General features: G+C 41.8%; 2 protein-coding genes across 2 annotated transcripts; both read right to left on the bottom strand.

Annotated features, from left to right (window-relative positions):
- Positions 1 to 92: 92 nt before the first annotated feature.
- LOC125887836 (octopamine receptor 2-like) lies at positions 93 to 2,837 on the bottom strand. The gene is made up of 2 exons (XM_049574924.1): positions 1,272 to 2,837; positions 93 to 248 (listed from the first exon to the last, which is right to left on the bottom strand). Exons 1-2 carry the CDS (start codon positions 2,835 to 2,837, stop codon positions 93 to 95), a joined length of 1,722 nt encoding a protein of 573 aa, XP_049430881.1.
- Positions 2,838 to 7,755: 4,918 nt separating this feature from the next.
- parietopsin lies at positions 7,756 to 13,084 on the bottom strand. The gene is made up of 4 exons (XM_049574589.1): positions 12,733 to 13,084; positions 8,966 to 9,294; positions 8,570 to 8,815; positions 7,756 to 8,490 (listed from the first exon to the last, which is right to left on the bottom strand). Exons 1-4 carry the CDS (start codon positions 13,082 to 13,084, stop codon positions 8,335 to 8,337), a joined length of 1,083 nt encoding a protein of 360 aa, XP_049430546.1. The 3' UTR covers positions 7,756 to 8,334.
- Between the last annotated feature and the right edge of the window lie 1,517 nt (positions 13,085 to 14,601).

Genomic DNA, 14,601 nt, shown 5'->3' with positions numbered 1-14,601 from the left:
TTTCACCATTTAAATATTCAGTTATATGGTGAATATTGAATATGGTAATTTGGTCTAGTGCCACTCAAAGGTAGACAGAAGAAGAGAAATGATCATTTCTTACTGAAAATGGACACAAATTTGGTTTTCAGCCGATAAAACTCTGTCCGAAACTGAGGGTTCACTGCAGCGTATATTATTGGGTCACTCAGTGATGTGATGCAGGCGACAGACACGGACAGAATCTCCAAGTCCTGAATGACTGTGATCTGAAAAAGTCATAGAGAATTAAAAAGTGTTAGAGAACATTATTTAAGACTTTGTATAACTGCTATCAATCTATGAACAGAGGTTTGGGGTTCAAAAAAATCATTTGATGTATGTAAAATCTAATTAATTTGATGCTGTAAGCAGCTTATATCAGAGGTGGGACCAAGTTGGTGTTATGTACGTCTCAAGTTGCACTCAAGGCCCAAGTCCTAAACAGGTCATGATGCACTTATCAACAAACGTAATGCCATTTTAACAACAGTATATTACATTCACAAAAAAATCATGAATGTTTATTAAAATTTGCATTTATTTGTGAAAACAAATAGTTGCATCTCTGTTGGATTTTTGTTGACCATCAGAAAGTTTTAATACGCAAACAAAATATGTTTGGTGTCATTATTCCAACTGGCGCTCAGAAACGTAATGTTAGTTCTTCGTGGTTCTGTCCTGCAACTTGATTGGATGCTGTCAAACTGGTTCACACACCCGGGGAATTAAGTTGCAGCTTGCTGGGAGAGAATAGAGTTAATGTTAGCTGATTCAGAAAATGAAAGGAAGTGATGTGATTTGTGACAGTTTTTATAAACATACTATTTAGTCTTTGGGCTTCAAGTATTTTCAAGTCAAGAGGCTCAAGTCCAAGTGTAGTCATGAGTCACTGGTGTTAAAGTAGAAGTTGAGTTGCAAGTCATTTTTCATTTTGTCAAGTTGAATCAAAAGTCATCAAATGTATGACTCGAGTCTGACTCAAATCCAAGTCATGTGACCCAAGTCCATACCTCTGATGTATGCTCTATTTTGATCCCTCCATTGTTCTTGAAAATACAACTCACACTCAAATTTACATCTTTGCATCCTCACAATGTTATAATTTCTGGCATTATGACATTTTTGGGGCCTTAAAGTGAGGTCATGGGGCAGAAACAGATGAGAGACACACATCTACTACAAACCAAAGGTGACACATTTGACATACAAAATTAGATTAACAGTTTCACCCTTACCTCACAGATACTTACCCCTGTATTCTTGTTTCCGTAAACAACAAAGTTCATCAGGATAGTTGTGATCAGCGGCAGCCAGAACAAGACGAAGGTTATAATTATGTAGCCAGCACGCTTCGCCATTTTACTTTCTTTTTTCTTGTGTGCTCTCTCTTTACTCGCTTTTGAAGGCATCATGCAAACAGCCCCTTCCGCTGCCATGTTTTGCTTTTCAGCTTCTGTTTCAGGGACATTACTTGATACGGGAGGTAATGAAGACACTTGATCTACTGTAGCGACAGTCAGTGTTTCTCCTCTGCTGCTGCTCTTGGCTTGTTTTAGTTCAATCAGTAAAACAGAAGTGGATTCAGGATTTTCTAACTGTGCAGACGGGGGGACATGGGGGCTGGTTTCTTTCATTTCAGAGGGCGCTTTGTCAATTTTCACTCTCTCTTTGGACTGCTTTTCTGTGTCGAAATTGCTTGACACCTTCTGCGGCTTTGTGGTTGAGCTCTTAACACTAGCAGCAGCATCTCCATTCGATGGTTTTGCTTCAGCTTTCGTGCCACAGGGATTAGACTGCTCCATTTTAAAAGGTTTCTCCTCAGTCTGCACTGCAACCTGCATTGCAGGAGGGTGAGATTGTTTCGTTTCCAAGTCAGTTATCTCCAGTGTATTTTTTAATTCTTTGTTATTCTCTGAACCGACGGAGGAGCATTGTGCAGCTTTTTTTGAGGCCAGTAGAGCAGCCGTAGAATCTGTCTTGGATAAATTTGGTTCAGCTTGTGTCGCCGGTTCCACCTGAGCAACACTTCTGCTCAGGGCCTGGTTTTGCTCTGATTTTCCAAGTCCATTTTCCACAGCTGTGGTTTCTTCTTTCACCTGCATAACTTTTTCTTTGTCTTTTTTTGAAGGGAGAAAAGTACCTTTGTCAAATATTTTGCGATTGTGTGATCTCACAAGAGCAAATATGCGAGCATAGAATCCAATAATGACACTAAAACAAGCTGCCCAAAGTGGGAACAACATGTAAAGTCCAAAAGTGTCATAAGAGGACAATGTCTCTCTTGATAATCCTTTGCATCTCTGATACACGGGTGAGTCCTTCACAAATATCGGACAAAAAATAGCCACCAGAATAGCCAAGGCCCATGTGAGAGGAATCAGCAACATGATCCGTCTTCGCCTTTGACTCGTTTTGAAGGGCTGTGCGATGGCCTGGTACCTCTCTGAGCTTATACAGGCCAGTGTCAACAGTTGGATGCAGCAGCTGAAGGAGAAAGAGGCCAATTGTGCATCACAGAGCAGCTCAACCACACTTCCTCTTCGATACACAGTCAGGATGATGATGAGGAGAATGGGGCAGTCAATTACGCATCTCAGAGTGTCTGTGACTGCCAGATTCACCACTAGCGCATTATTCGAAGTTTGCAGTGATTTTTGGCGATAAACTGCCAGTATGACAAAAAGATTTGCGGCGATCCCCACGGCAGAAGTGATCAACAGAATCAAGCTGTTTGCCACCACAAAGGCGACGTCGGTGTATTCCTCCCAAATGGTGCTGTTCCCAGAGTCCCATGCAGGTGTAGGCTCGCCTCTCATCTCCAGATTCAAACAGTCAACATGTTTAGTTCTGCATCTTCATTCTCTCTATGCCGCCCAAATATACAGTAAGGCTGCTCTGCTGGGCAGCAAGTGCTTCTCCGCTGAGTGAATAATATTAATGGGTGAACCTGTAGCTTGGACAAGTATCCGCCCTTTTCATTATCACTCCACTGCAGCAGCAGGTCACCTGGGAGTCCTCACTGTTCACATTCATTAAAGACTGTGCTGTGTATTCATAGCATAGACAACTGGAAAAAAAAGGGTGGCTGTTAATTGAAAAGAAGTTACGTCACTACTGTCTCAATCCTGATATACAACTTTAAAAAAGCCAACCAGGGGCTCAAAGCTGAAATGCAATAATGATAATTGTATGGTGGTGTGATGCATAAGATATCCATATGTGTGTTTGCAGTGAACAGCTGTCCATTTCATTTTACAAAGTAGCTCACAAAGGTTAAAAATCTTTGCATTGAACATGCCAGATGGATGACTTGGGAGTTCTTGAATTGGCTCAGGACATAAAGGGAGCCATGCTGCTGGATTATAGCATGACATTGTGTAATCCTGTTTGAAGATAAAGTGTGAAATGCTCTTTGCTTCAAATGTGCAAGCTTATGGACTACGCCAAATCTGGGATTAGATCAACACAATACATTTTCCTCCTGACCAGCTTACGCATTAGACTGATCAACTGTCTGTGGAAATCACATTGATAAAAACTGGAAGAGAAACTGAGGTGAAACATGAAGCCATTCATCAAATTCATCTTGGCGCCGAACAAGTAACTGTAAATATTTTAAGACGCCATAAACTAAAACAACATCATGAGCAACTTGCCAAAGTATAAATGACAAGACAAGAGAGTAGCTTCTAATGAAAAAAAGCTTTATTTAGAATCAGACTCCCATTTTTAGTATTTACATCAAGTGTGCCAAACAAGTGGGAGGGAACAGTACAAAGATAAGCAGCCAAACAGAACACCAACAAACTGTCAAAAAAAGGTATAACGTATACTCACAGGCCACTTTATTAGGTACACCTGTTCAACTGCTCATCAATGCAAATAGCTAATCAGCTAATGATATGGCAGCAATTCAGTGCATTTAAGCATGTAGACATGGTCAAGACGACCTGCTGGAGTACAACCCGAGCATCAGAATGGGGAAGAAAGGGGATTTAGGTGACTTTAAATGTGGCATGGTTGTTGGTGCCAGACAGGCTGTTCTGAGTATTTCAGAAACTGCTCATCTACTGGGATTTTCACACACAGTTATCTCTAGGGTTTACAGAGGATGGTCCCAAAAAGAGGAAATAGCCAGTGGGCAGCAGTTCTCTGGATGAAAATGCCTTGTTGATGCCAGAGGTCAGAGGAGAATGGCCAGACTGGTTCAAGATGATAGAAAGACAACAGGTGGTTACAACCAAGGTCTGCAGAAGACCATCTCTGAACCAACAACACGTCTAACCTTGAAGCAGATGGGCTACAGCAGCAGAAGACCACACCAGGTGCCACTCCTGTCAGCTAACAACAGGAAACTGAGGCTATAGTTCACACAGGCTCACCAAAACTGGACAATAGAAGATTGGAAAAACGTTGCCTGGTCTGATGAGTCCGGATTTCTGCTGTGACATTCAGATGGTAGGGTCAGAATTTGGTGCAAACAACATGAAAGCATGGATCCATCCTGCCTTGTATCAACGGTTCAGGCTGGTGGTGGTGGTGTAATGGTGTGAGGGATATTTTCTTGGCACACTTTGGGCTCCTTAGTACCAACTGAGCATGGTTTAAACACCACAGCCTACCCGAGTATTGTTGCTGACCGTGTCCATCCCTTTATGACCACAGTGTACCCATCTTCTGATGGCTACTTCCAGCAGGATAACACACCATGTCACAAAGCTCACATCATCTCAAACTGGTTTCTTGAACAGGACACTGAGTTCACTGAACTCCAATGGCCTCCACAGTCACCAGATCTCAATCCAATAGAGCACCTTTGGGATGTGGTGGAACGAGAGATTCACATCATGGATGTGCAGTCGACAAATCTGCAGCAACTGTGTGATGCTATCATGTCAATATGGACCAAAACCTCTGTGGAATGTTTCCAGCACCTTGTTGAATCTATAACACCAAGAATTAAGGCAGTTTTGAAGGCAAAAGGGGTCCAACCTGGTACTAGCAAGGTGTACCTAATAAAGTGGCCGGGGAGTGTATTGAAAACATTACAGTGGAAAACCCAGCACTAAACTGGTGCATGTACAGTAACAGAAATCACTTACAGTGCATTCAGGGTGTGCTCAGACCTCTCATATTTTGTCATGTTGCAGCCTTCTGCTAAAATTGTTCCAATGGATGAAATAACTCATTATTTTATACTCAGTACTCCTTTGAGACAAAGCCAAAAAAAGATTTTTAGACTACGCAGTTTATTAAAAAAGAAAAACCTTAGATATCACACTGACATAAGGATGACTTTTTGATATGACACTTAAAATTCAGCTCAGGTGCCTCCCATTTCTCTTGATCATCTGTGAGATGTCTCTGCACCTTTATTGGACGCCACTTGTGGTAAATTCAACAGCTGACATGTGTATCAGAGCAAAAAAACAAGCAATGAGGAGGAAGGAGCTGCCTACAGAGCTCAGAGACAAGATAGTGTGGTAGAGAGATATTTGGGAGCGGCTACAAATACATTTCTGCTGCTTTGAAGTTCCCATGAGCACATTTAATTCTTTAATGGAGGAAGTTTTGGAACAACCACGATTCCTCCTAGCTCTGACTGCCCAGTCAAAATGAGCAATTGGAGGAGAAGGGCCTTGTTAAGAGAGGTGACCAAGAGCTTGATGGTCACTCTGGCTGAGCTCCAGGGATCCTGTGTGGAGATGAGAGAAACTATCACTGCAACACTCCTCTGATCTGGGCTTTATGGCAGAGTGACCGGAGAGAAGTTTCTCTGCAGTAAAAAGCACATGACAGGCTGCCTGGAGTTTGCACCAAAAAAAAGGGGCCGAAAAGACTTCCAGACCGAGAAAACAACATGTTGGCTGTTTGGAATCAATTCTAAGCATCATTTCTGGAGCAAAGCAGACAAATGAGACATGTTTGTGTCTGAATTTGGGAAAAAATAAGTATAGATTGGACATTATTTGAAAGATTTATTGTGAAAAGTTACTGAATTGAAACGCGACTTAACAATTATAATGAAAACACAGCTCCCAGAAACAATATATGAACCAAAAAGAAATTAAATAAAGAAAATCAATGAATATCCCCTTAGAACAAAACAACTTTGAAGTGCGTATTAAATCCTCACCCAAAAATGACTAATCCTTTTTTCTATCACAACTCAATAGATAAAAGTTTCTTTAATTGTGTCCTTTTTCTTCATCTTTATTCAGTGATGCGTATCAGTCTTTTCAATCATCAATCTTCATTTCTGGTGACTCAGCGTGAGCTCAGGCGCGTGCCATGTAAGACACAACGTCCTGGCTTTGACTCAGGCTCAGAGACTTTGTCATCATGTCATCTTTTTCTGAACTGTCTTCTGACAAATAAATAAACAAAATACAAATAAGAGAGTGACAGATCACAGAACAGGCCAGCCAAGCAAAATGAAAGACTTTTACTGCCTGACTGATTTCCCATTCTTACAACAGCACGAGGTGGGATGTGCAACAGGCCCGCTTATAACAAGTGCACCCGAATTTTCCATGTTTTTGATTTTACATGTTTTGCAGTTATAGCCTACTCATTATGTTATTTTTTATTAAGCACAATCTGAGAGAGAGAGAGAGAGAGAGAGAGAGAGAGAGAGAGAGAGAGTTGCTTTTGCAGCTTCCCTGCAACTTATAAATAAATGCACTGAGTAAATCCTCTATCCACACAGGTGCTTATGAGTGAACTTATGCCTGCACACACTGCAGCAATCTAATATTCTGAGTTTTGTGCAGCAGACCTCTGGGAAGTGTGAGCGGTGGCAAAAGGCAGGACTTATGGATTATTTGGCTTGGCTGTCAGTGCTGATGATATGACGGAGCCGGCTATTGTTGACACTGATTTCATTTATTTACATAAAAATATTACACAGGGAGTATGTGTACACCTTACATAAAATTGGAGTATGTGTCTCCAGAGGAAGACAGAAAAGGCCTTGCAATAAACAAAGGGCTGCACAGTCTATACTATACATGAATAAATATTTAATGCTCCACAGAATGCATTACTGAAAACTCCCAAAGTATTAAATATCTATCTGACTTTCAGAACAGAGGATGTTTCTTTTCACACTAACTGAAAACAAGTCAAGTGCATTTTATTTAAGTATAAAATCAAGGGTCAAAGTTTATCTGCAGTTCAGCCAAATCTTCTTAAAAATGCATACAAAAGAAAACTATATATATCTCACAAGACAACCATTTCATAAAGTATTCCGCTGCTGGAAAGATGGTGCTTTCATGTAAATACTTTTATGTAATAGAAAGATGCAAATACTTTTAAAATTGTTGCTGTAGGACCAGAGAAAAGGGGCTGTGGCATTCACTTTTGCTCAAGAGGTAGAAAACCTACAACTCCCAGAATGCAGTTTGCACACCTGACCAATAAACGGCTTGGCCGTTTATCCAATACGGAAACAAAATGGCGGCCGGCTAATAAAGAACGATCTCGGGCTACAGTTAAATGATAAGTTAAAATATGTTTCTAAAAACGTTTTAGGCGAGAAATAGGCAACGTAGTGAGAGAATCTTGGTTTATATTTGATCAGCGCTGCTTAGTTTTATTGTTTAATCTAATTTTTGTCTGTACAGTACAGAAAAACATCATGGTGCCCACTTCTTGTTCACAAATTCTTGTAATACAGTCAAACACCGCGCTATGAAAACAGTTTCAGGCAAAAAATATAATACAGCAAATCTTGATTTTAAGGGAGATGTGAGCGCTGGTAAAATGGAGGGAAATTTACCTCAGTTCATTTACACGTAATACCCTGCTGTCCTTTTCAGAGCTCATTTCTTTTTGGCTATTTTTACACATGCATAACATTACAGTGCACATCCGCAAACAGCAATATGAAAAAAGTAACAGTTTATTGATCTAAACAAATCACAGAAATAAAACCATCTAACCGAATACTCTTATTTTTCTAGACAGATTGGATGGACAGTAACTACAGAAACACGTTGTAATAATAATAATGCAATTCAATATAATGCCCAAACAAACTAGTGTTAGATGAATCTACTCATCTCTGAGAAAGTTAACAAAAGAAGCACTTTTTCGGGGAGAGTGGATTATATCGTATCACTGTGTTTCATGAGTTTTTTTGTCCACCTCCTCAATGTCAGCCATCAGTCTCTGAGCCAATTCTGTTCCCACTGGGCTACACATGTCTCTCTGAGAGACATGGGCCTGTAGATGTGCAGGTCTGCGTCCTTGACGAGGCACCAATAAACACTGACAACCATGACAGCTCCTTGTTTTCACTGGCAGGAGTCACAGAGGCAACACCTTGCTGTGAGAGTTGACGTTTCTGCTGAAGGAAGTCAGCCTGCTCCTCTTGTTCATGGAGCGCATGTTGATGCTGACAGCGGTGGGCGTGCGGGGGAAGTAGCGGCCGCAAGACAGCACCTCCAGAGCGGCGTCACGGAACTGTTGGACATAAAAAAAACATTCAGGAAATATATCAGCATCAAATTTATGTGTAGTTGCGTCTGTTTTTCTTGCTCACCTGCTTGTTCGAAAGGAAGTAGATGATGGGGTTATAGACAGGGCTGGTCTTGGCAAAGTACATGGGCATGGTGGCAACCACTGGAGGGATGTAGAGCTCTGGATCCACGACTACCACCACTGACAACACCGTGTAGGGCAGCCAGCATACAAAGAAAGTTATGATCATGGCCAGGACCATGTTGATGGCATGATCATTCTCCTTCTGACTGGAACGCCCACCCTGGAGCTCCACACTCTTGTTCAGCTATGAGTATAAACGAAATTTGACACCCATTAAAAGCCGCTTGTTTAGTCAGTAGGTGGTAAATTGCAAACAGATGAGGCTGGGGGATATGAATTTTAAATCTAATTGTGTAAAAGTGTAATAAATATTCAGGAGCCATCACGAGCCCACCTTCTTCATGGATTTGAGCACTCTGGTGTAGCAGTAGATGATGACTATAACAGGGATGATGAAGCAGAGGATCGTGTAGAGGATGAGGTAGCTGTAGTTGCTCCACGATCTCTCCTCCCAGGCCAGAGAGCAGGAGGTCTGGATCCCCTCAGGTCCGTAGGAGCTCCAGCCAAATAATGGTGCCACCGCCCAAAACAAGCAGTAGATGTAGACAAATAGCAGCCCGATGATGCTCCTCCGCATGCTCAGCTTCAGACCAGATCTCGGTTTACACACCACATTGTAACGCTCGTAGGCGAGCAGGGTCAGAGTGCAGAGAGACACCAGACCTAGAAGAGAAATAAATTCATTAAAAAAAAAGGTGCACTTTAGGGCTGCACGATTAATCATAATAAAATCGTGATCTCGATTCATATGCATATGCGATCTAATTTTTCAGTGACGGCAATTCTGTCAGCCCCGCCCGTGCCGGGAGTTGGGACATCATCTGCATGAAAACAAGCGCTCCCAACGATGCAGCGTTATACCACGTGATGCAGAACGACAGCCAGCTGGCAGTTTGGAAAGCAATGAGAGCAGGAAAGAGCCGTCAAAGTGAGGAGGACCCCTTAAAAGTTAACGTACTGACACTCCTCACACAGACACACACACACTCACATACCGAACAGCCTCTCAGTCCTTAGCCGCTAATGTTAGCTCATGTACAACACAGGTACCACACAGAAACTTTTACAAAGGGTCATAATGTGCTTCTAGTGACTGTCTAAACGCCGGCGAAAGTTGTTTACACTGCGGACATGGAGAGCATGGGACAAAGATCCTCTGAGAAGAAAGACGGTTCGCTCTGCTCTGCCACCAGGAACAAAGTGGGAGGCAAAGATCCTCTCTGAGGAAGAGGGTTCACTTTGCTACAGGGTTCACCAAAACGTTTTTTTTTTTTGTTTTTTTCTTTTAATAAATTGAACACACATTAAAGAAAATACAAGATCCTGTAGAGAATTAATATATATATGACAATACAGTAAACATTGTCAAATTAAAGAGACAACAGATAGGATTCGGGTTTTTTTTAGCTTGGCGCCACCTTGCATCAGCAGTGTTGCTTGCACTGTCGCAAAGACCAAATTGACCATGGGGATCAGAGATAATCAATAAAATGCAGGCTGTAAAGCCACCAGTATACCTCTATGTATATGTAGAATGAGAAGGTGTGTGGACACTATACTAAATAAATGAGTAAATAAACCGAGCAACATTTATCAGATTTATCTGAAGAAAAAAACAAATAGTAATGCAAATAATTATACCAGAATGCTCAGTACCAGTACAAACAACTCACAGTACATTATACCAATATGCACAGTATCAGTACAAACAACAGTAGACACGTAAGGGATAATGTATGGTGAGTCGGTGACTGTTGAAAAATAACTCCCGACAGGGGAATGGAACCCCGACACACGGCAGAGTTATTTTTCAACAGTCACTGGCTCACTATACATTATCCCGCTTAGAACATGGCTTACTACTAAAAGATTCAAATGTTACAACTGGCATCAATATTATTAAACTGCTGGCAGAGTGTATTGACAGAGGAGAGGCGTTCACCAGACAAATGGGAGCAGAGGAGAGGATTTTACTCTACTTCTCCTGGTCAGAGATGCTGGGTGCCCAGTAGCTGCAGCGGCGGTGGCGGGGGGGTGAGGGGGGTGGGGGGTAATCACTGTCCGAGGGCTGCCATAGAATGGCAACGTGGATGTCAGCCGACCAACACTCACTACCCGGTCCCTGGTTGTGGTGATTTGCGATGCTGGCCAGCTAGGAATGAACTAGCAGCCAGTACAGTACAGGCCTCTCTCGTCTAGCTAACATTTAGCCGTGTTACTTACTGATCCATTAGAAAGAAAGCTAGCTGGACATCGGTGTTGAAGCCTCTTTGGTCCCGGAGCTCCCTCCATCTCTTGAACGCCTGACTGAGGTTTACTCTTGTTTTTCCTCTTCTTTTATCACTCTTCTTTTTGTGCATCCTCGCCTCCTCAGACAGATTAGCTCGTTTTCTTTTGGGAGGCCGTTTTTCACTTATCTCCAAACTTTGTCCGCCTGCCATTGTGCTCCTGATTCAACTATCTCATGCCCCGGCCAGTTCCTCATGAGGACCAGCTCCAGTCCCTGATTGGCTGACTGACCAGTTTGGCAATATGTGACGCATTTCCTGCCGTAAAGCAGATTTTTTACGCGAAAATTCGTCCCCGGTGGCAGAAGCTTATTGCAAAGATTGAAAAGCCATTAAGTAACCTATGTAAACGCTGATAGTCTGATTTTACTGTGTATACTACCCTGTGCAACCCACATTATTTTCATAATGAGATATATATAGGCAAAAATTCTGTCTGTTGCTTCTTTAAATGAAGGAAGAGGATTTTTTTTAAAGGCAAATTAAATATTGGGGATTTATGTAAAAATATACATAGAGACATATAAATAATTATATAATTAAAGATATGTAGGCTATGTTAGGTGAATACTCCTGTCAAAAGCATGGTGGTGAAATGTTTAATTTTGATCTTCCTTAGTCCATTTAGACTTTATTTTATCATAACAATAACAATGAATATTATGAATTGTTTACATTTTAATTTAATTTTAATAACATTTATCACACAGCATTTTTTGGAAGAGTCAAATGTTCAGTTTACAGTTTTAATAAACTCAGTACTGTTTTTCAACACATACATTGTTTTGTCTTCATTCAATGTAATTAGCACATATTGTTATTGCTCCATTGGTTTTGGCCTTGGTGCCCCACATTTTGGCTGTGATGCCCCGATAAATTTGTATTTATCAAAGGCCAAAGTGGCCTTGCCCTAAAAATGATTTAATTCCAGGCCTGGAATACCTACCTCAGAAAAATGTTGTTCAACATTGATATTATTGTTAAAATTGTTCAAAAGCTGTAAGAGAAGACAAGAGACTAAAGTTTATTGTTTTTATGGTCAGTGTCAGCCTGTCAGCTGTTGCATTTAAGCTAATAACAGGAGTGTTCCCTCTCTGCTGACCAGAGTTTATGTACCTTGTGTCTCTTGTATCAGGCACAATCATAGGTTTTGTTATTTAATGATATTTTTTTTATTACTTATTTATAATTTTTGTTATTTTTCCTTTTGTATCAGGAAATAAGCACAATAAATCTTTATGTTGAAAAAAATCGTGAGAGAATCATGATCTCAATTGTAAGCCAAAAAATCATGATTCTCATTTTTTTCCAGAATCGTGCAGCCCTAGTGCACTTACTTACTTTTTATGGAGATTTTAACTACATCTAAGGGTCTTTCTCGGGTTATGAAATTTGCTCAGTTGTTACACCTCCAATAACTCCACAAACACCACTGAGAGAGCCTTGAGATGCTGTTTGAAGCTCTGGGAAAAGCTACTAAAAAACAGCCTTGAATTAAAGTTTGTTCTCAAAGTTATGCATGAACTTCAAGTCACAATAACATGTTTAAAAAAAAGGAACATGACATTTGCAGGATCTGACAACAGAAGAAAAACATTTTCAAAAGACATCAAACAGAAGCACACAACATGAATATGTTTGTAAACCCACAAAACATTCAGACATTCAGTGAAGTGAAACAGTAGTATTGATATTTTAGCCTTACAATTGCATTTTATTGTGTTTTTACAGTGACAGACCTCCAGGCACAGAGAAAACAAAATTGCTCCCCCAAAAGTCTATAAACACAAACTGCTCTCACCACTCCACTTACCAAAATAATTGACTGCAAATCCTTGAAACACGCAGGCAATGTGGCCGATAAAGAAAGAGCCTTGGTGGTTAGTGATAGTGACGATCAGAGAGCCGCACAGGCCTATCATGAGGTCGGACACTGCGAGGCTGAGGATGAAAACGGTCATTGGCTGGAGGAGAGACGGATTCTTCAGCATCACGGTGATGACGAGACTGTTGTTAAAAACCGTTAACACCGTGTTGATGAACATGAGGAAAGAAATTATGCTGTAGCCCAAACGGGGGAAGATGGTGGGTGTAGCAGTCGCCACCTCGGCGTGAATGGATGGAGGAAGTGAGCCGTAGCTCCACTGCGTGCTGTTGCTGTCCATGGTTCCTAAATGAAGTATGTGAAGCAACTGTGAGGCCAGAGACTGAACCCTTGGACACTCAGCTCAGCTCAGGACACAGCATCACAGATCTTATCTTTTCTTATCCCTGTTACACCACTCGGCTCAGATTGTGCACCTGCCTGCCAGGGAAAGGCCGAGATGCAATATGGGAAATTGGTCTGTAACATGATTTGAATAGATTATCCCAACAAACCCACCGCTTTAATGGTAATTGGAAAGTTGAGGGATATTAAAGAGGGATGAATTAGTCCTGAAAATGAAAAGAGCAGTGTGTGGGATTTAGTGACAACTAGCAGGGAGCCTCGTTGATTGCAACCAGCTGCAACTTCTCCTGTGTGCCATCGTGAACTCCTGGTTAGGATTCCTTTAGTATTCATTGTTCAGATTTTTTTGTACCAAGAGGCGCATTATCCGCAAAGGTCTCTTTATCTCTAGTCTCAGGTAGTCAAACCTATCTCCACAGCGGTGGATTATCACTAGAGAAAGGTTTGGAATACTGATTATCGCTCTGCTGTGGGGAAAAAACGCTCTGACTTGTTTTTATGTCTTTAAACCAATCACAGTCATCTTATGTGGCACTAAGTCCAGGATGCAGCAATGGTGCTCTTGCAAAATAGTGTTGGGGATGACCTTATTTTGGTGAAACATTTGCATGTGGGAAGGCAAGCACTGTTATTAACATGTACTTAAGTCACTGTGTTCAGGAGTGAGGGTAGAATGGAGTGTGAGATAGATTGGCGGTTTTGGTGCAGTGATGCAGATGCTCGTACCAGAATGTCGTGGTGAAGAGGGAGCTGAGCTGGTGGCGAAGCTCTCGATTTACTGGTTCATTTACATCCCAACCCTCGCCTATGGTCATGAGCTCTGGGTAGAGACTGGATACAAGTGGCCGAAATTAATTTCCTTCATAGGGTGGCTGGGCTCAGCCTTAGAGAAAACGTGACGCGCTTGGACATCTGGAGGGAGCTTGGAGTAGAGCCGCTGCTCTTTCGTGTCGAAAGGGGTCAGTTGAGGTGGTTTGGGCATCTGATCAGGATGCCTCCTGAGCAACTCGTTATAGGTGTTCCAGGCATGTCCCACTGGTAGAAGGCCCCGGGGGAGACCCAGGACATGCCGTAGGGATTACACATCTCATCTGGCCTGGGAACGCCTTGGGGTCCCCCAGGAAGAGCTGGAAAGCATTGCTGGGGAGAGGGATATCTGGGGTGCTTTGCTTGGCCTGGCCCCGGATAAGAAGATGAAAATGGATGGATAGATGGATGGATGGATGTCACTGTGTGATTCAGTCTTTAATGATAAAAAAGACAAACATAATTTGATAATTGGTGCCCTATAAGTGACGTGTGACTAGCCCTAGAGGAACTCTCTGGACTCCTTAAAACTTCAGACTGCTGTCTGCCGACTGTATGTGGCTCTTGCAGAACATAATTGTAGTGATATCACAGATGCTTGTGTGAAGTGAAACAGATCAATACATTGGTTAAGTAACTGTCTTT

This window comes from Epinephelus fuscoguttatus, linkage group LG4, assembly GCF_011397635.1.
Source record: "Epinephelus fuscoguttatus linkage group LG4, E.fuscoguttatus.final_Chr_v1".
In the NCBI taxonomy this organism is placed as follows: domain Eukaryota; kingdom Metazoa; phylum Chordata; class Actinopteri; order Perciformes; family Serranidae; genus Epinephelus; species Epinephelus fuscoguttatus.
The sequence above is the reverse complement of the archived record's forward strand: the minus strand, read 5'-3'. Positions and strand labels throughout refer to the sequence as shown.

Bases quoted from the DNA above. Each gene is read 5' to 3' on its own strand.
- LOC125887836 (XM_049574924.1), bottom strand. From the start codon at position 2,837: ATGAGAGGCGAGCCTACACCTGCATGGGACTCTGGGAACAGCACCATT. The intron at 249-1,271 runs GTAAGTATCTGT...TGACTTTTTCAG, and splicing joins ACGGAAACAAGAATACAGGG to ATCACAGTCATTCAGGACTT.
- parietopsin (XM_049574589.1), bottom strand. From the start codon at position 13,084: ATGGACAGCAACAGCACGCAGTGGAGCTACGGCTCACTTCCTCCATCC. The intron at 9,295-12,732 runs GTAAGTGGAGTG...TTTCTCTTCTAG, and splicing joins ATTTGCAGTCAATTATTTTG to GTCTGGTGTCTCTCTGCACT. The intron at 8,816-8,965 runs GTGGGCTCGTGA...TTATACTCATAG, and splicing joins TGCTCAAATCCATGAAGAAG to CTGAACAAGAGTGTGGAGCT.